This window comes from Mustela lutreola, chromosome 7 (assembly GCF_030435805.1).
Source record: "Mustela lutreola isolate mMusLut2 chromosome 7, mMusLut2.pri, whole genome shotgun sequence".
Classification (NCBI taxonomy): Eukaryota; Metazoa; Chordata; class Mammalia; order Carnivora; family Mustelidae; genus Mustela; species Mustela lutreola.
Window position 1 is genome coordinate 120118476 of NC_081296.1, and position 27412 is coordinate 120145887.

At 44.3% G+C, this 27412-nt stretch overlaps 1 protein-coding gene across 2 annotated transcripts in view; it reads left to right on the forward strand.

Annotated features, from left to right (window-relative positions):
* The first annotated feature begins 443 nt into the window (after window positions 1-443).
* Window positions 444-27412, forward strand: part of ARG2 (arginase 2) — a 31232-nt gene continuing 4263 nt past the window's right edge. The window contains exons 1-5 of one of the 2 annotated variants that reach the window (XM_059182405.1): window positions 444-694; window positions 1582-1654; window positions 23108-23285; window positions 26202-26361; window positions 27270-27364. In XM_059182405.1, coding sequence (XP_059038388.1) covers window positions 584-694; window positions 1582-1654; window positions 23108-23285; window positions 26202-26361; window positions 27270-27364 — 617 coding nt within the window. In that variant the 5' untranslated portion in view covers window positions 444-583. The remainder of the gene's footprint in view (window positions 695-1581; window positions 1655-23107; window positions 23286-26201; window positions 26362-27269; window positions 27365-27412) is intronic. The other variant, XM_059182404.1, reaches the window with a different exon arrangement.

Consider the following 27412-nt stretch of genomic DNA (forward strand, 5'->3'; position numbering starts at 1 on the left):
GGTAAGTGTGTTTTTTTGGACCCAGAGCTGAGACGGAACAGAGCAGATGGATGCTGGCTTCCTCTTGGCAGAACACTCAAGCGGGGTCAGACTAGCCCAGATCCAGCCCCGGCAGCCCTTCCCTAGAGTTGGCACCTGCCGGGCATGCATTTGTGTGAAGAGTCGCGATCTGCGTGGTCGCTAGTTGGTTCCCCTGTTCCGCTGAATTCGCTAACTTCGCGGGGGCCGGCCGCTTCCCGAGGCGGGACAAACCTGTCCGTGACCGCGCTCTTATTGGTCCGACACTGACACTAGCCTTGTGGCGTCCGCGGCAGGGGCTCCTCCCGGGAGGGAGAGCCCGGCCTGGGGCGGGGTGACGTCAGCGAAGGCGTGTCCAGGCCAGGAGGAGTGGGCGGGGTCTACGGGGAGGTGTGTCGGGGGCTGGTGTGGGGGCGGGGCCGGGTGGCTGTGACGTCACAGGGCGGTGCGGTGCCGGGGGCGCCCGGGTAGGTGAAGCGCTGCGCCGGGCTGCCGCGCTCAGTTAAGACGGCGAGCCGCACGGAGTAGCGTTCCTCTCTCTCACTTCCCTCCTGCGCTGCCAGTCATGTCCCTGAGAAGCAGCCTGTCGCGTCTCCTCCGGACGCGAGTGCATTCCATCCTGAAGAAGTCCGTTCACTCGGTGGCTGTGATCGGAGCCCCGTTTTCACAGGGACAGGTGAGAACCGGGACCTGGCACCGAGGGGCAGAACCAGGAGAAAGCAGGGGTGGGGTAAGGAGCGGGGAGACGAGGAGAAGATGAAGAGGAACAGAGAGGGGGACGAGGTGGTGGGCTCCCACGATTGGGCACCGGGAGAGCACGTGGGGTTTCCTCTGGTAAAAGATGGGGAAGGAGAAAGGAGATGGAGGGCATCCTGCTTGCGCTGCGGGCAGGGGCCGCGGGCTGGAGGGTCTCCGCGGCCTTCCTCCCCAGGAGAGGGAAAGTGGTGGGTCCCGCTTGGGGAGTTGGGGCAGGATTTCAGGGAGGGGCTGGAGGGGGACAAATCGGCCAGAATACCCGGTGGAATGTCCGGAGAGAAGAGGTTGAAGTGAGCGACCGGGGATTTAAGGCTTCAGGATGCATTCTCAGAAACCATTCATTGGCGGGGGATATTGGAGCTGTCGTCTTCAGCGGCGAGGGGACGAGAGGGGCGGTTTTGTTCTCTTCAATGGAAGAAACCTGCAGTCGTGGAGACCTCACTGCTCGAGAAGCCCAGGCTCAGGCCTCTGCCAGCCACACACACCCTCCCCCCGACCCCCCCAAGCACCGGATCCAGACCAGGCTAAGGCCCTTCCCTGTCTTGGCCTCTGCTTGCTCTTCCCACAGTCAGGGGCTTGGAGGTTGATTTGATTCCAGTAATTTTTTTTGCTCCCCCCCTGCAAGTGTTTGAAACGAGCCGACCTCAGGTGAAAAAAATAAAAGGAAGGGCTGATGGTGTCACAGGTTTTCAGAGGGATCTGTTGGCAACTAAGTATAGAATAGCAGATTTCTGTATTTTTGCGAAATAAAGTGGTCTTATTTCTAACCCACTTCTTTCACATCTAACTGTGTGATTTATGTGACAGAAAAGAAAAGGAGTGGAATATGGTCCTGCTGCCGTGAGAGAGGCTGGCTTGATGAAAAGACTGTCCAGTTTGGGTAAGTGGCTGGAGTTTAGATTCTGTGATGGCTGGTAGCAGGCCATTCAGTCTCCTCTCCTGTCCAGGGACTGCACAGTGTCTGCTTGTACTTGGGAAGCCTCTCGTCCTCCCTTTGATTCCATCTGCTGTTTAAGATCTGGGAGTCTTCAGGCAAAGTCTTGTCGGCAATAAAGAGAGTAACTGTGTAGAAGGCGAGGAGGTGGAGTGACATGGGGTCTGGAGCAAGCAGTGGGAAGAATACTGGCTAAGTTCAGCTCTAACTGCTCAGTCAGCTCTTCCCTCTCATATTCCAGCTCTCGGAACTCCATCAGGGTGTGCTTCTGATTCATCAGTCTAGCCTGTTTCCTCTCTTCCTCTCCTTCATTTCCTCCTCAGGATGAATAGCTTTTTATTACGATAAGCAGAGTTTTAGATCAGTGTTTCTCAAACTTCCCTGTGATGAAAATCACTTGGATTACTTGTTAAAAAATACAGGTTCCTAGGCTTCTCCCTGGAATAGTCTGATTTATTGGCTCTGGGTGGGACCCAGACATGTGCATTTTCACAAGCTCCCAAGTTACTGTAAAGTTACAGAACCTGACCCAAAGATAAAAGCCATTTATATGGTAATAGAGAACCCTTCTTTTGGTCAGAGGGCACCAAATTCCAACTGTTAGATAGGAAGGCTCCTTTACCTAACCTGAATGTTTCTAGCTGCTGTTTAAAGGCATTTCCTCCATTTATATGAGGACAACTCCCAGATCTTTTCTGAAGCTGTACGTGCGTGCAGAAGGTGTGGCAGCAGTGAGCTGTGGGTGCTGCAGATAGCAATGGGGAATCTAGGTTAACTATAAATCTCTTCCCCACTCTTGCTTTGAAAACGGAGTCCATTCCAGGGGTGGACCATTTCCTTCTAAAACACAGGTCGAGTGAAGTCACCAAAACCACCTTGGGCTGAGGTGTACTTCCTGTGCCTCTGGCTAGATCTAGATGTGGTGTCTTTGGTTCACTACTCAAAACTTTTCTCTGTTAAATAATTACAGATCCTTCTTCAGTAGGATCTCTTAATTCTTTTAATGACTCTCTAGGCTCACCACCAAAGATGAAAGAGAAATGAAGATTCAGTTTTAATGTGTCATCAGTTACCTAACAAGAAGTTTCTATTCCTGCTTATTTTTTTTTTTAAGATCTTATTTATTTATTTGACAGACAGAGATCACAAGTAGGCAGAGAGGCAGGCAGAGAGAGAGAAGGGAAAGCAGGCTCCCCGCTCAGCAGAGAGCCCAATGCGGGACTCGATCCCAGGACGCTGGGATCATGACCTGAGCTGAAGGCAGAGGCTTTAACCCACTGAGCCACCCAGGTGCCCCTCTATTCCTGCTTATAAATGAGGATCCTCTCCCTTTAAATCAGCTGTACACATTCAGCCTTTTTAATTTTTTTGAAGATTTTATTTATTTGTTTGAGAGAATGAGAGTGAGAGAGAGCATGAGAGGCTGAGAGGGTCAGAGGGAGAAGCAGACTTCCCGCTGAGCAGGCAGCCGGATGCAGGGCTAGATCCCAGGACTCCAGGATCATGACCTGAGCTGAAAAGGCAATTGCTTAACCAACTGAGCCACTCAGGGGCCCCTCAGCCTTTTTAAAAGGCAGCGTTTTACACTGAAGACCATAATCTCTGGGAACAACTTTTTTTTTTTTTTTAAATACTGGATAAACCCCTGCAGCCCGTCAGATGAACTGGCCCTGGTCTTGCTTGAATTGCCTGCTCAGTCCTCAATTCTACCTTTAGAGACAAGAATCAGTTTCAGCCTCTTACACAGAATACATAATATTCAGTTGAGACTGCCGAATGAGGGGGAGAGGCACATCTGTGGCTCATGCTTTGTGGACTTTTCCTGTCCTAGCTCATGGTACTTTTCCGCTTCAACCTGGAGTAGCCATTCTCCCTTAAACACTACTCCCTCAAATACATCCTCTCAACCTAAAGTGATGGGGAAGCTGCAGTTTATTTTGGTCTTCTCTTTAAGTTTTTTTTAGCCTTACAATTTATATCCTTGCCCTGTAGCTGACTGGTAGGCCAGTATGACCAGCAGCCCAGAATAGAATCTCATTGCATATTAATAAGAGTGTGGCACTCAGCACATTTGCAGCGTGTGGTTTTGGCTAATCTCCAAAAATAGGTTGAGAAAAGTACTAAGAGAAGTTCAGTTGCTCTGTTGTGAAGCAGTACTGAGGTACCAGTGCACTTTCGAACAGGCAGCATGGGTCAGATTTCAAGGCGGAGAGGACCCACGGAAAGATCACTTTCACAAATCCCTTTGTTCCTTGGCCTCAGCTCTGATGTCACAGGCTGCTGGTATTGCCATGGCATTGGTCAAACTTCCTGTTTTCTGGAATGAATGGATTTGATTTAGTGCCTGGGTTTGGTTTTCCCTTTTTTTTTACCCTGGATTTAGTAAGGACACTCGGCTTCTCTCTCAGGTGATCCCTTATCTGAGCATATGCAGAGAGCCTGGGAGAGATGAAGAGGCAGTTGGCCTGCCAAGTCTCAGATTTTGTGCCTCTGCTTCTGATTCTGGTGAGCCCTGAAAGCCACGGTCATTGATCATTGGCCCTTTTTTTCTTTGGAAGTTGAAGGAGTGTTCTGCTGGGGGGAGGGGGATCACTGTCTAGGGAGATGTACAGTTTGAGGGCTTTATCATTGTAATTAGGTAATTCGACTCAGCTGAGGCACTGAAAAGAGATGCCAGCCACTGAAACAACTCTTTAAATTAACTTAGGCTGGAGTTCTGGAAGCCATGTGGGAGCCCCTCTGGTTCCTCTCGACTAGGCTAGAGACATTTGTCCTTCCTGTTCCATTTGGTGCTCATCAGACAACAGACCAGAATCTGGTCTGCTTCAGGAAGAGCTGATTGAGGGCCTGAGGTAGTTTAACAGGAAGATCTGAGAACTATTCGGTACAGATTGATGTGTGAGTTCTGGGATATGTATTTGCTTGCGGTGGGGTGTTAATATTCATTAGCTGTGTGATCGTGATACTTGGCCTGGCCTCTCCCTTGCTATTCCACTGAAATTACCTCGTGCAAGCCTACTGATCTGTCAGCCTTTATTTTGCTGGGCCTCTCTATTGCACAACTGATCGCTTTATTCTGGAAATACTGTGAGCAAAGACACCGCTCTCTTTTGAGTCTCTTGTCTCCATTGACTAGTCTTTCCTGGACTCCTTTGTGAGATCTTCCTCTTCTTCCCAACCCTTAAATGCTGACCCCAGTGTTTCTCCAGCTTGGTTCTAAGGACCCTCGTCTCACTCTCACAGATGTCTCAAACTGCACTTGTTCAAAACAAAATTCCTTATCTTCTTCCTCAGATCTGTTTCTCCTGCTGTCCTCCCCTTGTCTGTTTCATGCTATCACCCATTATTCAGTCACTCAAGTCAAACTAAAAAGACCATCACAATTCTTTGCTCCTTCCGTTTTGTGCTTTACATCTGTTGGTCACAAAGTTGTTGATTTTTTCCCCCCTCCTAAAAGATTAGAGTTCTTCGCCATAATGGTGCTGCTGTAGTTCTCTCTTTTTACACTTGACTGTAACTTTCCTTTGGTCCTTTGTCTACCTTCCTTGGTTCACATTCTTTGCTGCCACCAGAGTAAGCTTTCTAAGACCATTTATCCTTTGTTTAGTCTTTCCATGGCTTTCTTTTACATGCGTCCATGCTTTTCAGTCTTTTCATTCATATACCATCTTTTCTAATTTGCCATATTATTCACTTTGTATTTCTTAAAATTGGCTTTAAAGGTTCATAATTTTTAAATGTAGCCTGAACCTATAATAAGCAATGGTATTTCAGGCTTGTACTAGATACATTTTTCTAATCCAGTTTCATTTAATAGTTTTACATTTTGCTATTTGTCCTTCGACCCCTAGGTTGAAGTGTAGAACACATAGCATTGCAATCTGACCTTCATCTATGTCTTTAGACTTCTCTCTACCCACATTCTGCCTTATTCTCATTGCAGCTAGAGTTGTGAGCCCTTGACCTAGGCTCCACATATAGAAGCATGCATCCTAAACTTTGACTTGAAATTCGAGAAGGAGCAGCAAAAAATTCATTCTGTGATGGGCAGGGTGGTGACAGTGCCAGCAGTGGCTTCTGTCCAGCGTCATGGGGTCAGTCGTGCCAGCTGCATGCAGTGCCTTTCCTGAGTAGTGGAGCTCTAGATCTTTACCGGACCATCCTGTAGTGGGACTTCGGGAGCCATAATTGCTGGTACTGTGGCCTTTAACCCAGATATCAGCCCTCTTAAAAAGATTCCGGGAGTTACCCAAATTGAATAAATTGCTTTTCTGCTGTAATTAGCTAGAACAGGTTTCTGTTGCTTGTAGTTTAGAGATCCCGATTAATACGCAGTTTACAAATTCTAGTGAGAAAAATTGCCATGTGGACTGGGATACTCTAAGTCCTCTCTCTAGTCTCTTGATAATAAATTCTTGCGGTTAAGCCGCTGCCTTCGTCTCAGGTCATGATCTCAGGGTCCTGGGATCGAGTTCCGCATCGGGCTCTCTGCTCAGCAGGGAGCCCGCTTCCCTCTCTCTCTCTCTGCCTGCCTCTCCATCTACTTGTGATTTCTCTCTGTCAAATAAATAAATAAATAAATAAATCTTTAAATAAATAAATAAATAAATTCTTGTTCTTTTGTCTGTCTTTTTCCCTAGTACTTGACACAGACTTCTTGTAAGTTAATATAACTCATTAGGTTACAGTTTCTTTGGCCTTTAGTTAATTTAGGACTAGATCTTAGTCTCTCCGGGTTTTAGCAGCTCTCTGTTCTTTGGTGCTTTGATTTTTGAACCATCACGTTCCTTAATGTGACTCCTGAAAACCGCCTCAAATTTTAACTAAAGACATTTTTAAGTTCTGGGCATGCCTGACTAGTAAACAGACCAACTTTAGTGTATTACCATGACTTAAATCATTTTCAGTGTTCTCGATCTTAAGCCTATATCTTAATAGAGTTATAAGACTGTAGACATCTGTTAAAATGATTGCACTTAAAATGTAAGTAATATAAAGTATGTATCAAAGCATTTTAAATATCATTTTCAGGTTTTCTTTTCTAGGAGCAGCTTTTAGTCACTAAAAACTATAACAAGTTCTTTTGCTAATTTCTATATTCCAAAAATTTGAGCACTGCTAAGGTTTAGGTACTGGGAATATAATAGTGGACAAAAGAAAGTCTTGTTATCTTGGAGCAGCCATTCTAATGAAGGGTGGTTGGAAACAGACTTAAGTAAAACATACAGTCTGTCAGATGATAAAAAAATGAAAGCAAGTGGTAGGGGCTAGCAAGTATTGGGGATAGAGTAGGCATTGTGTATGTAGTTGGGGAGGCCTCAGCAAGAAGGAGTCCTGTGAGCAGACCTTTGGCAGGTGAAGAAAGGCACAAGGTATGTAACTGGGAGTATTTCAGGCAGAAGGAACAGTAAGACCCAGAGAAAGAAAGGTGCCTGGGAATGTTCAGGGAACAAGATGCTATTATCGAGCTCTAGCCAGTGATTGCTCTTTGGGAAGGGGAAGGCCTTCTATTCTTCAATTTTTCAAGAAAAACCAGAAATCTGGATTTTGATGGGAGATCTAAGTTGTTTTAATAAAAAAAAATAGGCTATATCCATACAGTGGAATATTACTGAATCATAAAGAATGAATTTCTAATTCATGCTACAGCAGGGATGAAACTTGGAAGCATTATAGTAAGTGAAAGAAATACACAAAAAGCTACATATTCTATGATTCCATTTATATGAACTATCCAGAATAGGCAAATCTAAAGAGACAAAGTAGACTAATCTGGGGACTGGTGGGTAGAAGCAATGGGGAGTGGCTGGCAATGGATGCTGGTTTCTTTCTGGAAGGTGATGAAGCCGTTCTTCAGTAGGTAATTTGCTGAGTAATATGCTGGAGCAAAAGCCAATGTAGCAGATGTAGGTAAATCTCTTAAAGGCATTATTGGGATTTACCAAATTTCAGTATAACCAAATCTTTCCTTCTTAGAAAGGGAGCAGGCAGCAAAGAATTTAACTTAGACCTTTCATTTCAAAGTTGTTATCCATTTGCCATGTTCTGGACATTGTGCTAGGCTCTTGCTACTAGGTCATTCTTAATTTGTTAAAAACAAACAATACCCATCAAGATGGCCAGTGTCAAAAACAATAAAAACAGCAACAAAAACAAACAAAAACCCCGAAAATAACAAGACTTGGTGAGGATGTGGTGATATTAGGACTCTTGTGCACTATAGTGGGAATGCAAAATGATATAGCTGCTGCCAAAACCAATATGGCAGGGGCGCCTGGGTGGCTCAGTGGGTTAAGCCTCTACCTTCCGCTCAGGTCATGATCTCAGGGTCCTGGGATCCAGCCCTGCATTGGGCTCTCTGCTCAGCAGGGAGCCTGCTTCCTCTGCCTGCTTCCTCTGCCTGCCTCTCTGCCTACTTGTGATCTCTCTCTGTCAAATAAATAAATAAAATCTTAAAAAACAAAACAAAACAAAACAAAAAAACAAACAAAAAAACCCCCGAAACACCAATATGGCAGCTTCTCAAAAAATTAAAAATGGTTAACATATCAGCAATTTCACCTCAGGCATATACCCAAAAGAATTGAAAGTAGGGTCTAGAGGAGATATTTATACACCCATGTTCATAGCATTGCACACAATAACCAAAAGATGGAAGGAATCCAAGAGCCCATTGATGGATGAATGGATGGATAAAATGATACAAACGTACAATGGAATAGTAGCTTTAAAAAGGAAAGTTCTGACATATGCTGTAACATGGGTGAACCTTGAGAACATTATGCTAAGTGACATAAACCAGTCACAAAAAGACAAATACTGTATTCCACTTACAAGGTACCTACAGTATTCAAACGCATAGGGACAGAAAGCAGAGTGGTGGTTGCCCAGGGCCCCAGAGTGGTGGTTGCCCAGGGGAAGGGAGAATGAAGAAATATTGTTTAATGGGTACAGATGAAAGGAATTCTGGAGGTGGATGGTGGTGATGGTTATATAATAATGTGAATGTATGTAATACCACTTAAAAGTGATTATTTTTATGTGTATTTTACCACAATTTAAAGGAGAATTAAAGTAAGTTAGAATATAATGTGAGTTAAGAATGAGGCCGTAGCTTGAGGTTGTAGCTTTTCTTAGGACATGACCATGCCATGTGCTTAAAATGATTTTTTTTTTCAGCTTTTTAGCACATTGTTTTGCTCTATAAATCTGAGAATGAACAAACCAAAAAAGTCTGTCCTGGAAACCATAAGAAACTTTCTCTAGGTCATACAGTCAGTAGTTAGAGTAAGAGAGACTCATTTCTTGCCCTGTGCAACACGATCCCTGGAGTGGGGCAGTCGGCTGCCTTCTCAGCTCCTGTGGTGGTGGAAGAAACTCAGAGTGGCTCCGTCAAAAGTGTATGGCTTCCTACTTCTTAAAGTCCTGCGTGTTCATGGTGTACTCCCTCTCACATTTCCCATGATTCCCATGATGGCTGTTTCAAGTCTTTACCCACAATCCTCAGGGTCTTGTCTTTCTGACTCAGGCACAAACTCCCTTAACAGCCCTTTTCCCCATGACTCCCCCCAGTTAGTTGTATGGACCAAAATTCTTTTACACCCTCAGAGGATGAGGGATCCCGTCCTCCTGGTATCGGGTAGATAAAATTGCATGTGATAAAGCACAAAATAACAGCAGTTTTAGAAAAATCATGTCAAGGGCACTGGGTGGCTCAGCTCGTTTGGCTCAGGTCATAATCCTGCAGTCCTGGGATCAAGTCCCCCATCGGGGTTCCTGCTCAGTGGGGAGCCTGCTTCTCCCACTCCCTCCTTCCTCGGCTTGTGTGCCCGCACCCTCCCTTGCTCTCCCTGACCCCCTCTCTCAAATAAATAAATCTTAGGGAAAAAAAACAACAAAAAACTCACTCTCCAGTAAGCAGGTCTGGAGAGAAGTCCAGAGCAGGTTTGGACCTTCTGTTTTTATAGTTTGGACCTAGATTCTTATCTCGCTGTTCCACCAGCAAGGTCTCTATCTAATTGTCCCAGATGGTGTGGTGTCCTATCTGGCAGCAGGGGGGCAAGAATGGACAGAAGCAGGTGAAGGGAGAACTTGTGCTTTCCCTGAAGGAAAGTTTCCAAGAAGCTGCAGGGCACTCCTGCTTATCCTGTTGGCCCTGATGGGTCATATGGCCACACCCAGTTACAGGGGAAGATGGTGAGTTTAGTCTTAATTCTAAGAGGTCATGTTCCCAGCTAGAGGTCTGCTGTCTCACTGGAGAAGTGAAGAACAGATCTTGGACAAGGAACAAATGGTCACATCACCTCCCTATGCTCCAGATCCTATCTCTCCTGCCTTCAGAGTGTTCTAGCAATTACCCTTTCCTTCCTCTTGTTCCTCAACTTCTAACCCATCCCTTCAGTAATTAACTGCAGATCTTACCGTCATGGTTTCTCCACTGCCCTTGCACACTTTGACTTGCTATAGTCTGACGTCCTGGGCCATCATTGCAACAAAAACTGGTTTTGCTGCGGTCTTGGACCTCCTATGTTCTATCAGGGGAGACACTGCAGCATTCACCTTACTCATCACTGTCGGCCACTCCTTTCTTGTTATTATATATATATTTTTGAAGATTTTATTTGACAGAGAGAGACACAGCAAGAGGGAGAACACAAGCAGGGGGAATGGGAGAGAGAAGCAGGCTTTCCATTGAGCAGGGAACCTGATGTGTGGCTCAATCCCAGGACCCTGGGACCATGACCTGAGCCCAAGGCAGATACTTAATGAGTGAGCCACCAAAGCGCCCCTCCACTCCTTCCTTATTGAAACAGACCCCATGTTCTTCTGGTTTTAGCTCTTCAGGTTCCTTGACTAGATTTTCAGCTATCTGCCCTTTACCTTCTGGTGTTCCTCAGTGTTCTTCCCTTGATTCTCTTGCTTTAATATTCTCTCAGTTGGCATTTTGTCTATTCCCCATGGCTTTTCTGTCACCTTTATGCTGATGCCTCCAAAGCTTTATCTCCAACACTTGTTTCTTTGCTCAGCTCCAAACCTGTAGCCCATTTGGCTTCTGTGTATCTTTTTTCTTTTAAGATTTTATTTATTTATCAGAGAGGGGTGGGGAGAGAGCGAGCACAGGCAGACAGAATTTCAGGCAGAGGCAGAGGGAGAAGCAGGCTCCCTGCTGAGCAAGGAGCCCGATGTGGGACTCGATCCCAGGATGCTGGGATCATGACCTGAGCCGAAGGCAGCTGCTTAACCAACTGAGCCACCCAGGTGTCCCCCTGTGTATCTTTTTGACTTTATTATGGAAATGTTCAAACATAACCAAGTAGAGACCGTGACCTAGTGAATTTGTTGTCTCTGTTACCCAGTGTCAATCAATCATCAATACATGGCAGTGCCTTTTTTTTTTTTTTTAAGATGTATTTATTTTAGAGCGCCAAGCCCGCAAGCAGAGGGGAGGGGCAGAGGGAGAGGAAGAGAAGCAGACTACCCCCTGAGCTTGAAGTCCCAATTAAGAGGGCTCCATCCCAGGACCGTGTGATTATGACCTGAGCCAAAGGCAGATGCTCAACTGAGCCACGCAGGTGCCACTCCATGTAGTTTCAACAAGGTAGTCTCTAACACCTCAAGGCCATCTATCCAGTACGGAACTTCTCATCTTCTTCACTCACTTCCCCTGTGTCCTCCTCAACTCTGGTAGTAAACCAGAGAGCTGGTGTGAGGGCCCTTAATCTCCATTCCTACTGTAAGTATTACCAGCATCTGTTGCTTCTCCTATGGCCTTGTCTTTTTTTTTCCCCCCTTGTGGAGCTGCACTTCCTCTGAGCCAATCCCTTTCCCTCAGGCCCCCAGGGCGCTAAATCTGCAGCACAGATTTGATTGGTCACTTCTTGATGTGGAAACCTTAGTAAGCTCCCTGCTTAGGATCTGTGTCCTGCCCCTTCCCCACTGTCACTCTCCTTTTGCAACACCTGTACCCCCACCCCTGCATACCCCCCTCTTCTCCACAGTCCTCCCAGGAACCCTGGGCTCCCGGGAATTGTGAATTGTTCTATAGGGCTGAAGGTATTCTGTGCCTCTTCTGCTTGAAGCCTTTCCCTCTTCCGCTTTTATTGCTGGCTAATACCTTCCAGATTCAGATATGAGGTTGTATTAATATAACAGGTGTAGTAATGCTCAGATTGGGAGAAAACAGACCAAATCTTCCTGGCTCCTTCCCCCAGGCCACAAGGTCAGAAACCACTGAAGAGGAAAAGAAGTAAAAAACTCCTTCCTGTATGACCCAAGAATTGAGTCACAGAGCGGATGGCATCGTGCTTAGGGCTTCAGAGAGTTGGCGTTCCAAGATTAATTGGCTTTGCCTTAGTAGTATTTCATAGATTTGGAAGATTCAAGCTGTGTGTGAGAGCTGGAGACTCTAGGAGCCGTTTCAGTGGGCCTGTGTGTGTTTGCAGCTTCTCACCAAAACCTGATTTTATCAAAATGACAGTCTATTACAAACAGGTTTTGGGAAGTCTTAGGTTACGCCATCAGTTTCAAGGAAAAGAGAAACGGTAGGGTGGGGCACAAAACCACAAAGATGCTTCATCCAGTTGAACTAAGATATAAACCTTAGCATGTGGAGGCTTTCCCTTATCTCAGGTAATACTAAGAGCATGTGAGATAGGACAAGCTCAGAAACTGAACTTGGTTGGTGATCTTGACTCGTCCAGGAAGCTAGGGGCCAGAGGGCAAGAATTCTTCCTTTTGTGTCTGTTGTGGCACTTCACCTCCTGTGGCTATCTTGTATGCACTCTGTTTTCCTCCTAGAGGGGTCTGGAATGTGGTCTGTCTGGTTCCAGGTTCCTTGGGAACACTCCCTAGGATGCCAGCCCAAGGCTCTGGGGAAGAGAGCTGTACATCAGAACTGTTAGCTCGTGAAGCTGTAGTCAGTCACTAGTCTGATATGTTTCCCTTCAAATCTTTTCTGGAACAAGGTCGAATATGAAGAACTTAGAAAAGATCACATTTTCTGGAGAGTGGTTCTTTATCCCCAGGGATTGTTGTTGTCTCTTCCTGTGACTCTACATTGGAGCAGGTTGAAGTTTTGTTGGCCTGTTACCACTAGCAGATCTCTCTCCAGAGAAGCTCAACGATCTTGTTCTGAATGGAGGAGATGGTTATGTTGCTGTGACTTGGGAAGCCTGCACTGGAATCAGGCTTATGGGGGTGCTACCAGCTAACGGTCCATTTGCAAAAGCCTGAGTTGGTTCGCCACGGTCTAGAGGAGCTTCGAGGGTTGATGTGAGTTTGGTCCAGGTGATGAAGTTCGAACCTAGGTGAGGTTCGGTGGGCTGAGGTCCGGAGCCGATGACCAAGAAAGAATTCTTGAGACATCTTTGGTGCAAAATGATGGTTTATTAAAGCACGGGGACAGGACCCCTGGGCAGGAAGAGCTGCTGCCCCGGGTTGTGAGGGGTGGCAGGTTATGTACCCTGTGGTTGGGGGAAGGTGAGGGGAAGGGAGGTTTCAATGGAGTTTTCATATGCTAAAGAGGGCCTACAAGGTGCCAAGATGTCAGAGGCCTACCGAGGCCTTGGAGGCCTTGCCCTTGCGGCTTGATCAATGTTGTCTTTAGACCAGCCATTAACATTAAGATAGTTGGGAGACTTTTTGGTGGGATGTCACAGTCCTGCTATAAATCATCTTTGTTAGTGAGATTTAGGACATTTGTAAGCCAAGGGAGACTCCTGTCTAGCAGGATTGTGAGCTCTGCAAGTTAACTATTTGCTTATTGTTCATGGCAGTCAGGGCTGCCTGAGGGATGCTACACATAGGACTGAGGGGGAGCGGATGGAGGCCGGGGGTACAAGGCGCCAGCTTTTGCTTTGTCTTCAGTCAGCCTGTGCTTCCTCATCACAGAGGGCAAACATTACTCAGCTTTTCTTCAGACAGTGACACTCTCTTCTCCTTATGAAGAAGGACCAATGTCGCCAGAGAACCAAGTAGCAAGAAAACTATAAATGGTGTTGTAAGTCATCTCCGTTACATGTCGTGAACTGAATTTTCAAGTCCTGTATTTAAAATTTTTTTACTCAAGTATCCCATTCCTGCAAAGGCATCTATGGGCACCATGTTTGTATCATTTGATTTTTGAGGCGAACTCTGGTGCATGCCAGATGGACGTGTCTGACATGAAGCCTAGAAGCCCGGGGTCACCCTTCCTCCTTAAGCCACTCTCCCTGCCCTGGTCTTCCTCAGCCGGCTCCTCACTGCCTCAGACAACTGGGTGAGGAAGAAGGAGATGTTGAGAGCCCTGGTTAAAGCAGTCCTCTCAGAGACCCAGAAATGAACCAGAAAAAATAGGTGTTATCTTCGTGATGGGATTTCTTTCCCCAATACACTTAGCTTCTTTTGGAGCCAGAGACTAAGAAGCAAAGAGCGGATTTTGAGAGGCCTCTGGGACTCCTGATTCTGGGGGTTGTACAGCCCCTGCAGTCAGATGCACTTACTAAAATGCAGACATCTGCATTTTCTTAGTGGTAATCAAATGACTTTCCCTTAAGTAACAGCCTCTTCAAAGGTTATTACCCAAATCACATTTTAGAGATAAGCGAGAAATTCTTATTGCAAATGGCCTGAAGTAACTCTGGCCTTTTCCCCTAACTTTTAAACCTCTGGTAACCTCGCAACTTTGGGTTCAATAAGCTAGTTTTCTAGGTACAGTTTTGAGGTTCTAAGGATTAGCAGTTACATTCCCTTATAATACCAGGAATTCCCTTTGGGGCTAAGTCTATCCTGTATGATATTTGAGTCTGTAACTTTTAAAAAGCCATTAATATTTGTACCCTCCCAGCTCCAAGTGAGATCTGCATCTTTTTCTTTCTCCAAGTTTCACTGATTTGTTCTTCCTGACAATTCATAATAAACATGCCATCCTATTCAGTGACAGTTTATTTCATTTTTCTTTAAAGATTTTATTTATTTATTTGACAGAGATCACAAGTAGGCAGAGAGGCAGGCAGAGGTGGGGGAGGGGGGAGCAGGCTCCCCGCTGAGCAGAGAGCTCCATCCCAGCACCCTGGGATCATGACCTGAGCCAAAGGCAGAGGCTTTAACTCACTGAGCCACCCAGGTACTACCCTTCTGGGACAGTTTAAAAAAAACCGCACACTACTCGGTTCCTAGCTTTTCTTGAAATCTGTTATTCAGCTAGTGGGCTCCCTGTGGTGTGGCAGACTCTTCTGTGTGTCAGCCTCCTCCTGAGGCCATTTCTCTTACCCTGCTGGGAGCCTTGGAAGCAGTTAGAGCTCCCTGTGAGTGGAAGTCAGAGCAGGAGACAGAATGAGGCCCCTTTAGGGGCTGCTGACTCAGAACACTGTCTTCATGCGAGTCTCTAGTGAGAGGGTGATTCAGGCTTGTCCTACACAGTTGGAGTTATTCACTTGGCTGAATTTCCTCCTCTCCACTGGGTGGACGCTGAGAGCAGCTGAGGCTGTGAGGATTGGCTGCTCTCTGTGAAACATCTAGAACGGTGTGGTGGATGGAGACCATTTTGTTCCTTTCCCTATCACTGGCTTCCTTTAGGGATTCCCCAGAGATTGGGGCCCTGGAACAGAAGTGCTGTCCCCAGATACTGCTAAGGTCAGGGAGGGCTGTTTTGATTTCTTCCCCACAAGTGGGTTACATCATTCTGCTGATGTACGTGTGTCCTCACTCCTCTCTGATGGAGACTGGAGGGGTTTATCAAGGCCAAAGGTGACATTTCGGCTTAAAAGATCAGTAGTATTCGGTGGATTTTTATTACCCTCACTGCAGAGAAAAGCAGCAAGGCTGTTCCAGTGTCTGCAGAGCTGTCCTTTCCCCACTGCAAGTAGACACGAGAGCTCTCTCATGTTGGTTCAGATCAGTTTGTCAGGAGAGCTTCTCTGAAGTCTTAAGTTGTCCTACCATTGTCCTACAATGCCTTCTGGGAAGAAGGAGCAGCAGGGCAACGTCATCTCATCTGATCTAGACTTGCCGATGAATTGACCTGAGCCACAAAGTCCAACAAGGGGACAGCTCCTTCAAGCACGACAGACAGACACTTCCCATATTGTAATATTTGCTCTTCTCACTTGGACTCTAAGATTCTTTAGAAATCAATGAGACCAGGGGTGCCTGGGTGGCTCAGTGGGTTAAGCCGCTGCCTTTGGCTCAGGTCATGATCTCAGGGTCCTGGGATCGAGTCCCACATCGGGCTCTCTGCTCAGCAGGGAGCCTGCTTCTCCCTCTCCCTCTCTCTCTCTCTGCCTGCCTCTCTGTCTACTTGTGATGTCTCTGTCAAATAAATAAATAAATCTTTAAAGAAAAAAAAATCAGTGAGACCATTTCTTGGGCCTTCCTAACTGAAAGAAATCGCCACAGCACTCTATTAAAGTAATAGCTTCATTATTACTGTTCATCCTGTTCTTACAAAACATGAACCTCCCGTCAGTCTCCCCGCTCCTCAAAAATGCTGACCTATGGGTTACAATGCCTGTTCTCTTCAGCCTCATTTGCATTACTCCCATAGGCAAACTTCTCATTTCTGTTAAGACACTCAACTCTTTCCAACATGGAAAGAGTTGAGTGACTTCTTTCAGAACCTTGTTAATTCTTTAGAAACCAATCCTGGGTTCTTCTCTGCTGGTTCTTTGGTGTTACGATGGTTTTGGTAAAGCAGGCATTGGAGGAGAAAGGTCCTAAGAGGCTCTATCAGGATGGCCTAGTATGTTCACCAGCTCAGCTCTGTAATGAACTAGAATAGTTAAGATTGCCAAGAGTTAGAATCAGCAACATAGGCTTTTGTACTGTGAGTTCTTAATCACTTTAAGGTTATGGCAGTAGAAATTAAAAGTTGAGATTGTGGCAGAGATGGCTAGCTGTCTGCCAAAACCCATTTTCTTCTGGACAGAAGTCAGACCTGCCTTTGTTGACTGGTACCATGTGAGCAGGTATGATGAGCCACTTTTAGGCCAGAGCCTTTAAAAGCAGACGAGCCTTCTTTCTTTCTCTCCTGCTGCCTTGGCCCCAGGGAGACCCAACCTTAGCCACACAGATGGCAAAGCTCTCATGATGGCAGAGCCACAAGCCAGAAGGAGCTTGATCTCTGAATTAGTGCATGGAGGAAAGCCTCCTGCTGACCTAGAATGCCCAACCCCCCCCCCCCCCCACCCTGGGATGTTAAATGAACAAGAAACCAGTTTACTGGGTCTGAGCCATTGTTGTAGGAGAAGATTAGTTACAGCAGCTAAGCATACTCCAACCTTATTTAAAAATAGTATGAATTGTGTTTATATACAAAGGTCTGTAAAGCTAGAGTAGTCAAGCCTGGGATGTGGGGTGGGGCTTTCACGATTAGATACTTCCTTATTGATTTTATAAAAATTTTCTTCCAGTAAGGAAAGAAAACAAGAAAAATAGCAAAACAATGCTAGTATAAACTTTACTTGATGGGCGAGTCATTCTTTGACCCCCACCCCACCCCCCAATCCTCTCTGAATTTCCTTTAAGTCATTTAACACTCATTGTCCTTAGTCCTTACCTGGCACTTTTTGTTTGTTTGTTTGTTTAAATAAAGAGCAGAATTGGGAGTCCTATAGGGTGGACAACTCAGGCAGGGTCTCTTAAGATATTAATCCTTTCAGGGGGTCTGGTCCTCAGTTTTGTAGACCCAGGAAGAAAAGAGTTTTTGTTTAAATTTTATTATTGAAGTATAGTTGACATACAATAGTAATTTCAAGTACACAACATAGTGACGGGACAAGTCTGGAGATCCACAGGGCTCACCATAAGGGGGTCAGCACCTGTCCCCAAACAATACTCAGTATTACTGAGTATACAGGACTTACTTTATAACTGAAAGTTTGTACCTCTTAATCCCCTTCACCTACTTTGCCCATCCCTCTACCCTTCCCCCTCTGGCAACAGTATTTGAGTCTGTTTCTGGTTTTGTTTTTTAGGCTTTCCATCTGACTTATTTCATTTAGCATAATGCCCTTCAGGTCTATCCATGTCGTTGCAAATGGGAAGATTTCATTCTTTTTATGGCTGAGTATTTTAAAGATTTTATTTATTTGACAGACAGAGATCACAAGCAGGCAGAGAAGCAGGCAGAGAGGCAGGCAGAGAGAGAGGGACGAAACAGGCTCCCTGCTGAGCAGAGAGCCTGATGCGGGACTCCATCCCAGGACCCTGAAATCATAACCCGAGCCAAAGGCAGAGGCTTTAACCCACTGAGCCACCCAGGTGCCCCGGCTGAGTATTTTATATATATATATATATATACATATATATATATATATATATATGTGTGTGTGTGTGTGTGTGTGTGTGTGTGTGTGTGTGTAATGGTAAAAATGCTGCAATGAACAGAGGAGAGCATTTACTTCTTTGAATAAGTTAGGAACAGAAATCTTTACGTGCAGAGCTTATCAGGCTTTCCAACCCAGAGACTCACGCTAACTGTGATGTGTATACCGAAATGCCCATTCATAGTTAACAGTGAGCAACAGCCCTTCCGACATCCACTATTAGGAGGCCCTCTTGCTGGTATGAGGGCAACAGGGAGTCTAAGTGAATAATCAGAGGGAGGTTGTTTGGAGAGTAAGGAATGAGAGCAAATGGAGTTGGATAATCTTAGAAGAACCCATTATCTAGGCTGTGAAGTAATCTGCTGATCCACTTCACAGAGTTACACAATTAATGACCCAAATCCTTTTATGAAATTTGGTCTCTCTTCCTTGGAGAGCATTATCTTAGACTGTCGAATTCTTTTTAGGGTCTTTTATAGGCTTTTTGCAGCTTTCTTCTTTAATAGTGAGCTGAGTACTATATTCTCTCTCTGTTACTGGAGTCTACATCCTAGATTCCATGCCTGGACTTGTTGTGTGTTCCTCCAAGTTCTGTCACTTATCCACTGGGTTGATTCCTAGGTATTTCTTATTGATCATGTGAAGATTAAATGAGTTAGTCATCAATAATTAGTTAATATTAACATTAATTGGATAATATAGCTTTTCTATTTATATGCTTAATATTATAAAACACCAGGCATGCCCTGATGTCTTATACCTACTAAGAACCTAAATGCTTGATGTGGCTCAAGGGGGTACACAGATAAACATGGATAGGGAAGGAGAAACTGACATTCAGAATCTGTCCAGCCCAAGATTACTGCCAATAGCAAGACCTGATAAAGATTATTTGACAGCACAAGCAGCGGGAGCTGGAGAGGAAGAGCAGGTTCTCTGCAGAGCAGGGAGCCTGATGTGGGGGCTTGATCTCAGGACCCTGGGATCATGACCTGAGCTGAAGACAGAGCCTTCACTGACTGAACCACCCAGGTGCCTCTGTACTGAGATCTTCTTTTTCTTTAAGATTTTATTTATTTATTTGACAGAAAGAGAGAGAGAGAGAGAGATCAAGATCACAAGTAAGCAGAGAGGCAGGCAGAGGGGTAGGGGGAAGCAGGCTCCCTGCTGAGCAGAGAACCCGATGCGGGACTCAATCCCAGGACCCTGAGATCATGACCTGAGTGGAAGGCAGAGGCTTAACCCACTGAGCCACACAGATGCCCCTGTACTGAGATCTTATAAAGTGCATATTCCTTATGGTTTTTTATCGTTTCAAAGGATTTTTATAGATGTTTTATTTGGTCATACTTTTTTCTCTTGGATCCCAGTGACTTTGGTCTGTTACCGTATTCTCCTACCTTCAATATTTTCTTTTTCAGTTTCCAGATCTCTGGGCATTTTCAGGATTATATATTAAAATGCAGTTACTGGGGTGCCAGGATGGCTCAGTTGGTTAAGCAGGTCCCTTTGGCTCGGGTCATGACCACAGGGTTTCGGGATGAAGTCCTGCCTTGGGCTCCTTGCTCAGCAGGAGCCCAAGAAGGCTGCTTCTCCCTCTAACTGCCATTCCCCTTGCTTGTGTGCACTCTATCTGACAAATAAAATCTTTTTTTTTTTAATTTTTAAAGATTTTTACTTATTTATTTGACACAGAGAGAGAGACGGCGATAGAGGGAATATAAGTGAGAGGCAGAGAGGGAATATACACAGAGGGAGTGGGAGAGAGAAAAGCAGGTTTCCTGCTGAGCAGGGAACCTGATGCGGGGCTCCATCCCAGGACCCTGGAATCATGACCTGAGCCAAAGGCAGATACTTAGCAACTGAGCCCCTCAGGCACCCCAATAAATAAAACTTTACGAAAAAAAAATGCAGGGGCGCCTGGGTGGCTCAGTGGGCTAAGCCTCTGTCTTCAGCTCAAGTCATGATCTCAGGGTCTTGGGGTTGGGCTTTCTGCTCGGTGGGGAGCCTGCTTCCTCCCGCCCCAGCCTGCCACTCTGCCTACTTGTGATCTCTCTGTCAAATAAATAAATAAAAATCTTAAGAAAAAAAAATTATCAGAAATCCTAAACCCTTAAAAAAAAAATGCAATGACCAAAAGATACATAGAGTTCTGCAGCTGTAGCTGCTTTTTAATTTGGGGAATAGAATAAGTTTTTCCATTTTGCTTCTGGTATTCCTCTTAGTGGTGATTCATTAGATGGCCTTTTGTTACAAATCATTGCTTCTCCAATTTTTACATTGTCTTGGTTATTTAGCTTTGAACTGAGTATGGATTCAAGAGGTAAAGCTCAAGGGGTACATGGGTGGCACAGTTATTAGTTCAATTGTCTGACTCCTGGCTTCAGCTCAGGTCGGGATCTCCTAGTTGTGGGATGGTGCCCTGTGTCCTCCACGTGCAGTGCAGAGCGTGCTTGGGACTCTCCGCCTCTCTGACCCTGTGTGTGCGGATTCTCTCTCTCAAATTAAGTACTTTAGGGGGGAAAAAAAAGGTATAAAGCTCAAAACTGTAGTTTAAATTCAAGATGGGTCCATGCTCCTCTTAATCCAAATTTTTTCTGAAAGATTTTATTGATTTCAGAGAGAGAACATGTGCGAGCACAAGTTGGGGAAACGGTAGGAGAGGGAGAAGGAGGCTTCCCACTGAGCAGGGAGCCTGATCGAGGGCTTGATCCCAGGACCCTGAGATCATGACATGAGCCAAAGGCACTTACCTACTAAGCCACCCAGGCACCTATGATCTTAATCTAGTATTAAATCTCTGCCTGTGGGGTGCCTGGGTGGCTCAGTGAGTTAAGCCTCTGCCTTCAGCTCAGGTCATCTCAGGGCCCAGGGATCAAGTCCCACATTGGGCTCTCTGCTTGGTGTAAAGTCTGCTTCCCCTCTCTCTCTGCCTACTTGTGATCTCTCTCTCTCTCTGTCAAATAAATAAATAAAAATGTTTTTTAAAAAATCTCTGCCTGTATTACTATCCTGTGACCACTCGTCTCCCCACCCCTGTCCCCCAAAATTACCTGGACTCCAGCTTGAGAAGCAGGGCCTTAAGGATACGATCTATGGTAATGTTATATTCCCTGACAGTTCAGATCTGTTCATGAGAGTTGGATTACTTAGGCCTAACCCTAAAAATGGCACCAACGAATTTATTGATATATGGTTACATGGCAAGAATGGTACTTAGGTAAAAAATGAATGTGCATTGAAGGTGGCATAGTTCTTCAGAATATGTGAAATCTGAGAGAAGTATCTTAGCACATTGTCAGAATGTATCACTAGTTCTTTTAAAACAGTTTTTTTAAAGAGAAGTCTATACTTTTATTGACCTAATGGGCTACTTGAGGGGGTCTGAGGTGGAGGAGTGGGTGACCCAGATGGTGGGCCAGCCATAGTCATGGGCTTGTACATGGGGGAGGACTTGCCCAGGTAGTGGCTGATCATCTTGGGCTTGAAGGCCACCTGGGTGAAGGTGAAGGTCTTGCTGTTGTCGAGGCCCACCATGCTGCCCACGGTCCTGGGTAGGACGTTGCTATCCCACATGTGTGTATTCACCATCTCTGGCTTCTCTTTGGGCACTGCCTCCTAACTGGCTCTGCACAGGTGCTTTGGCAGATAATTTGGGTCCTGCTTCTGCCACTTAGCAGCTATGTGATTTGGGGACTTTATTTCCTTATCTCTAGAATGGCATGTTTTAGTTGCCAATCGGACTGTTGTGAGTTTAAATAATTTATGTCAAACGGGGCACCTGGGTGACTTAGTTAATTGGGCATCCAACTCTTGGTTTTTGGCTGAGGTCATGATCTCAGGGTTGTGAGATCTCCTCCCTTTTCTAACATAAGTAAGTAAATAAATAAATCATTTAAAAAATCAATCAAGGGGCGCCTTGGTGGCTCAGTGGGTTGGGCCCCTGCCTTCGGCTCGGGTCGTGATCTCAGGGTTCTGGGATCGAGTCCTGCATCGGGCTCTCTGCTCAGCAGGGAGCCTGCTTCCTCCTCTCTCTCTGCCTGCCTCTCTGCCTACTTGTGCTCTCTCTCTGTCAAATAAATAAATAAAATCTTAAAAATAAATAAATAAATAAAGAATCAATTAAAAAAACATTTACATCAAGCAATTAAAACACTGCCTAGGATCTTTGTACGTAACAAATATTTGGCATTTCTCTTTTAGGATGCTTTAGATCCTCAGACTCGCCTTTCATTAAAAAAAAAAAAAAGTTTATGGGTACCCGGGTGGCTCAGTTGATTGGATGCCTGCCTTCAGCTTGGGTCGTTATCCCAGAGTACTGGGATTGAGTCCCACATTGGGCTCCTTGTTTAGCGGGGAGTCTGCTTCTTCCTCTGACCCTCTCCTCTCTCATGCTCTCTCTCAAATAAATCAATCTTAAAAAAAAAAAAAAAAGTTTATATTTTTTTTCTATTTTTTATCTAAATTTTAGATTTCTAAAATTTAGAAAATTTCTATTTTTTATCTAAATTAATAGTACTTAATTTACTGTAAAACCTATGGTTCCTTTTGGTATGTTATTTGTACTCTATAACTCTGGGATATCTAAGGTCTAATTGTTACCAATCTTGTGACTGTTGGGTTAAACCAGTGGATGTTTCTGGGCTTCACGTTCCAAATCCAAGCTTCTTTGTAAAATGGCATTCCTAATGGGATCTACCCCCACAGGATTGCTGAGAGAATGAGACCATCCTGCCAGTCACATGACATTTTGAATTTTACTGTGGCAAAATGAGTATGACATGTACTTTGTTACAAGTTCTGTTTTGTGGCCCAGGCCAGTAAGAGTTGGAGTAACAGGGATGCCTGGGTGGCTCAGTTGGTTAAGCAGCTGTCTTCGGCTCAGGTCATGATCCCAGCGTCGTGGGATCGAGTCCCACATCAGGCTCCACATCGGCAGGGAGCCTGCTTCTCCCTCTGCCTCTGCCTGCCATTCTGTCTGCCTGTGCTTGCCCTCTCTCCCTCTCTCTCTCTCTGATAAATAAATAAAATCTTTAAAAAAAAAAAAAGAGTTGGAATAACATACAATTAATCTTGTCATACCCCCATGTGTTTCCAGGCTGCCGCCTAAAAGATTTTGGAGATTTGAGTTTTACTCCAGTCCCTAAAGATGATCTCTACAACAACCTGATAGTGAATCCTCGCTCAGTGGGCCTTGCCAACCAGGAACTGGCTGAGGTGGTTAGTAGAGCCGTGTCAAGTGGCTATAGCTGTGTCACTGTGGGAGGAGACCACAGGTAAGCTGGGATGCAGGGGTGGTGGGGGAGCTGGATTGTATGGTGCTTTGGGCTAATCAGTTAGCTTGTCTTGTTTCCCCACTTAAGAGCACAGTACCCTTCAGAACTTTTATGACATGATGTGCTTAATAGCATTTTAATAGCTAAGATCCTGAGCTGCTTGAGGCACCTGTGGTTTTTCATTGTTAAGACACACCGGATAGTATGATGACAAGCTCAGAGGCAGACTAAGCCAAGTTTTTAGACACGGTATGTTCCTATTTTATTTTGTGCTTATCTCTTGTAAAGTTTTCCTAGGAAGAAAGGTCTTATGACCTTCATTTGGCTATTTGGGAGAATTAGAAGGATCCATCAGTAGTCTGAATTTGTGAGGTATTTGTATGTGTGTGTGTGTATTTAAAGCATTTCTGCTAACCTGTTATAGATTTCCCACTTGCCAGGTGACTTATGTTCTCTACCTTCACCATGTGGACCCGTAGGTTACTAATAGGTCCTTCTCTTAGCGAATCAGCATGTACTTTGTTGAACACTGCTTGGTGTGTTCTCAAGCAATGCTAGGAATTGTGGAAACTGTGACCTAGTAGGACTAGATAAAATAAATACACATGGGATGAAAAAATATACTGAATTCTACAGAATTTTAGAGAAGGGAGAGATCATTCTGGGCCAGAGGAGTCCTATTTGAACTAAATAATAAAGGTTTTTGGTAGAAAGAAAAACAGCATTCAAATACTAGGATTGCTGACTGGGCACTTCATATATATTCTCATTTACCCCTCATAATGCCATGAGGCAGATGCAGTTTTACCTGATTTACTGCTACAAACGCTGAGGGACAGAGGTCAGATAACTCAACTTCTAGAACCAGGAAGCAGCAGGGTGGGGTTCAAATTCAGTGTGACCTCTGAAGGCAATTAATTAACTTCTTTTGAGAGCCAATCCAATAACTTCCCCTGTGGTGCACAGAGGGTTTTTTTTTTTTTTTTTTTTTCCCTTAACAGAGGTTGAAATCTTTGTTACAATTTTAAGTGCAGGTAGATTTCCTCAATAAGAATAAAATTTTAGGTAGAGTAAGAGTAGTCCACTTTCTCTACAGCGATCAAATTAAATCAACTAGAGGGTGGATATTCCTCTTAGGTCAGGGTTCGCTCTCATTTGTATTGACCTTCTAATGACTGCCTGATTATCATAGTCTTTAGCTTTTCTTTTGTCTATAGCTATCTATTGCAGCCCTGTCACTATTCCTTATTCCCTGTTCAGTGCTCAAACCTAGGTCATCTGAAGATTCTAGAAGGGATGAGTATATAGACTGAAGAGCTACTGAACATTTTAAAGGAAGGTGGCTTCATTAGGTCACCCTACTCCTTTTACACAGTATAAAGTATTCCCTTAGACATCAGACTGACTTACATAAGACAAATTATCGCCTTCTTCTAGAAAAAGGAAACTGTCTGGTAAAACTAGATGATTTGTCCTAAATCACCTAAATTTCCCAGAAATTTCCCTTTCTGGGAAAAACCTGATTCTGACTTAATCCACTACTTTTCACACTAGACTGTGCTATCCCTCATGGAGGGCCCGTCATGGAGCATGGAGCTTAAAATGCTGTCTCATGCCATACTCAGGAGAGCTGTAGTTAGTTCCTTAGATGCTTAAGTTGCATCTCCCATCTATGTCAAATTCTTCAGTTACTGGGAAGCTGGGCAGCTTTCCAAACAGGATTTCATCAGCTATATTCCTATAACTGGGACAGGACAGTTGGCCAATGTACACAGAGTCCAAGGACAAGGAGAGGCAAAAAAATAAACATGGATATTTGAATGCCATGCTAATATATAGAAGATAACATGCAAATAAACAATTATTCAGTCATCTAAATGAGGTCTTTAATTGGGTTCCCATTACTTTAAGGTCTTTATGTGATACTTCCTAAAAGGAAATGTCAAAATTGTTACTTGCTAAAAAACTGTAATGCAAATTTTTATCCTTAAAAAGTGAATGATTGATTCTCTGAAAATAATTAGATCTCCCTGGTCTTCCTTAAGAAGTATTAAGTATCTGTGACTTCTTACATGTAGAACACATCATTTAACTGGATTTCTTTTTTAAAAATATTATACATTTATTATATGTTATATATTTTGAATATGAATTGAATATAATATATAAATATATAATAGACATTTATATATTATATATATAATTCATAGGATACTGCCTTATAGCAATACAGAAATTTATCTGAGTTCAGGACTGTGTAACATAATTTTCTTTCTTAAGGTAAGGCACAAATAGTAAAAAAAATCCTCTGTGATCGAGGAGTCATTAAAAAAAAAGTTTTTGAGACAGAATAATTTAGAGGAAAGAAGGGGAAAAAATCTTTGATTTTACAGGCATTTTGTTCATGGCTTATCATATTAGTTGTTTTGCTAATAAAAGAATAACAGAAGAGAATTCACAGGTAAAATGGGGGGTATACATGCTAACTAATCATATACTCAGAAAATTTTTTCTTCTAATTATATACATATACACATCTGTGGATGTATATATATGTATTTTTTCTTTCATTTAACTGGATTTCATTCACTGAACAATACTGAGGTCCTTTTCTGGGCCAGGGCTAATGAATGAAATTTTAGGGATTGGGGGGGGGGGGGAATACTGACCTCTTTCAAACTAGAAGGGTAACCAGTCAACAAGCTTTGAATCTTTAGAACCTTCTCTTTCTCCCTCATTCACGGTTAATCTTTGGGAACTACAGGCCTGGAGACTTTTGGTCATCTAAATCCAGCCTTAGTCTGGGGCCCTGACTTTGCCCTGAGGACAAAGTGTGAGCTGCACTGACTGAGGATATTTGTTATTAGTGATGTTTGCCAAACAGAGGGCCTCAATTACTGTGTTTGTTCCTTGCAGCCTGGCAATCGGTACCATTAGTGGCCACGCCCGGCACTGCCCAGATCTTTGTGTGATCTGGGTTGATGCCCACGCTGACATCAATACACCCCTCACCACTTCATCTGGAAATCTCCATGGACAGCCAGTTTCATTTCTTCTCAGAGAACTACAGGACAAGGTCAGTGGGCTGAAATGAAAAGGCTAAATGGCTTTGCAGGGGTTATGCTGGGGTTTTGAAAACTAGTTTGGTTAAGATTTCTATGAAGGATGGGCTGAGGGTGGTGGTAGAAATGTTTGGTATACCTTCATTTGTTCATCAAACATTATTATGGGCTAAGCAGTCTAGTCAATGCTAGGGATATAAAGACTACTAGGACAAGGTCCCCTGCTCTGGGGGGAGGGTGTGTGCATGTGTGTCAGTCATAATTTTCAAGAAAGGAAAGTGGCAGTGGGTAGTAACTCTAGTGATTGATACACCCTCTGTAGGAGGACTTCTTGGTTAGAGGTTCCCAGGCCTGCCTCACTCTCAGACCCATTGGTCTAGAGGAAAGCAAAAACCATGATTACCTCTAGGTAATATTTTCCTAGGTTGGTCAGAAGACATGGGAGTCCATGTTAAGCATAGACTAGAATCTGTATATTCTTCCCCTCAGTGAGGGACCAAGTTAAACCAGGATAGTACAAAAAGTTATTCATTAGGCAGAATTTGTGTTTTGGCTGTAGACAAATTAAAATGGCAACCAGATTGTGTTTCAAGAACCAATCTGTAAACAATTCAGTAATGTACAAAGGGGTGGAAAAGGGCTAATCAGCAGTGTTCCTGCTATTTAGGTTAAGTTAATGAGAAACCGTGGCCACCTTAGGAGAATTTTTTTTTTTATTCTGAGAAATCTGTTCTTCAGCTGCCTTCTGAGTCATTTCCACTTTTGTAAGTTCTCTTTCCCAGATCAGGTGAGTCTGGTGTTGCTTTAAGCATGTCCTGTAGGTAGGAGGAGAAAGCAGATGGCATATATTGGGAAACATACAGTGATTATCTTGGTGAGTCCAAGAATCCTTGATGAATCCTGTCCATTCCTCTTTTGACAGGTACCACAACTCCCAGGATTTTCCTGGATCAAACCTTGTATCTCTTCCCCAAGTATTGTGTATATTGGTCTAAGAGATGTGGACCCTCCTGAACAGTAAGTTGATACACTGGGGTTAAGCTTTGGGTCTATCCCAGCCATTTA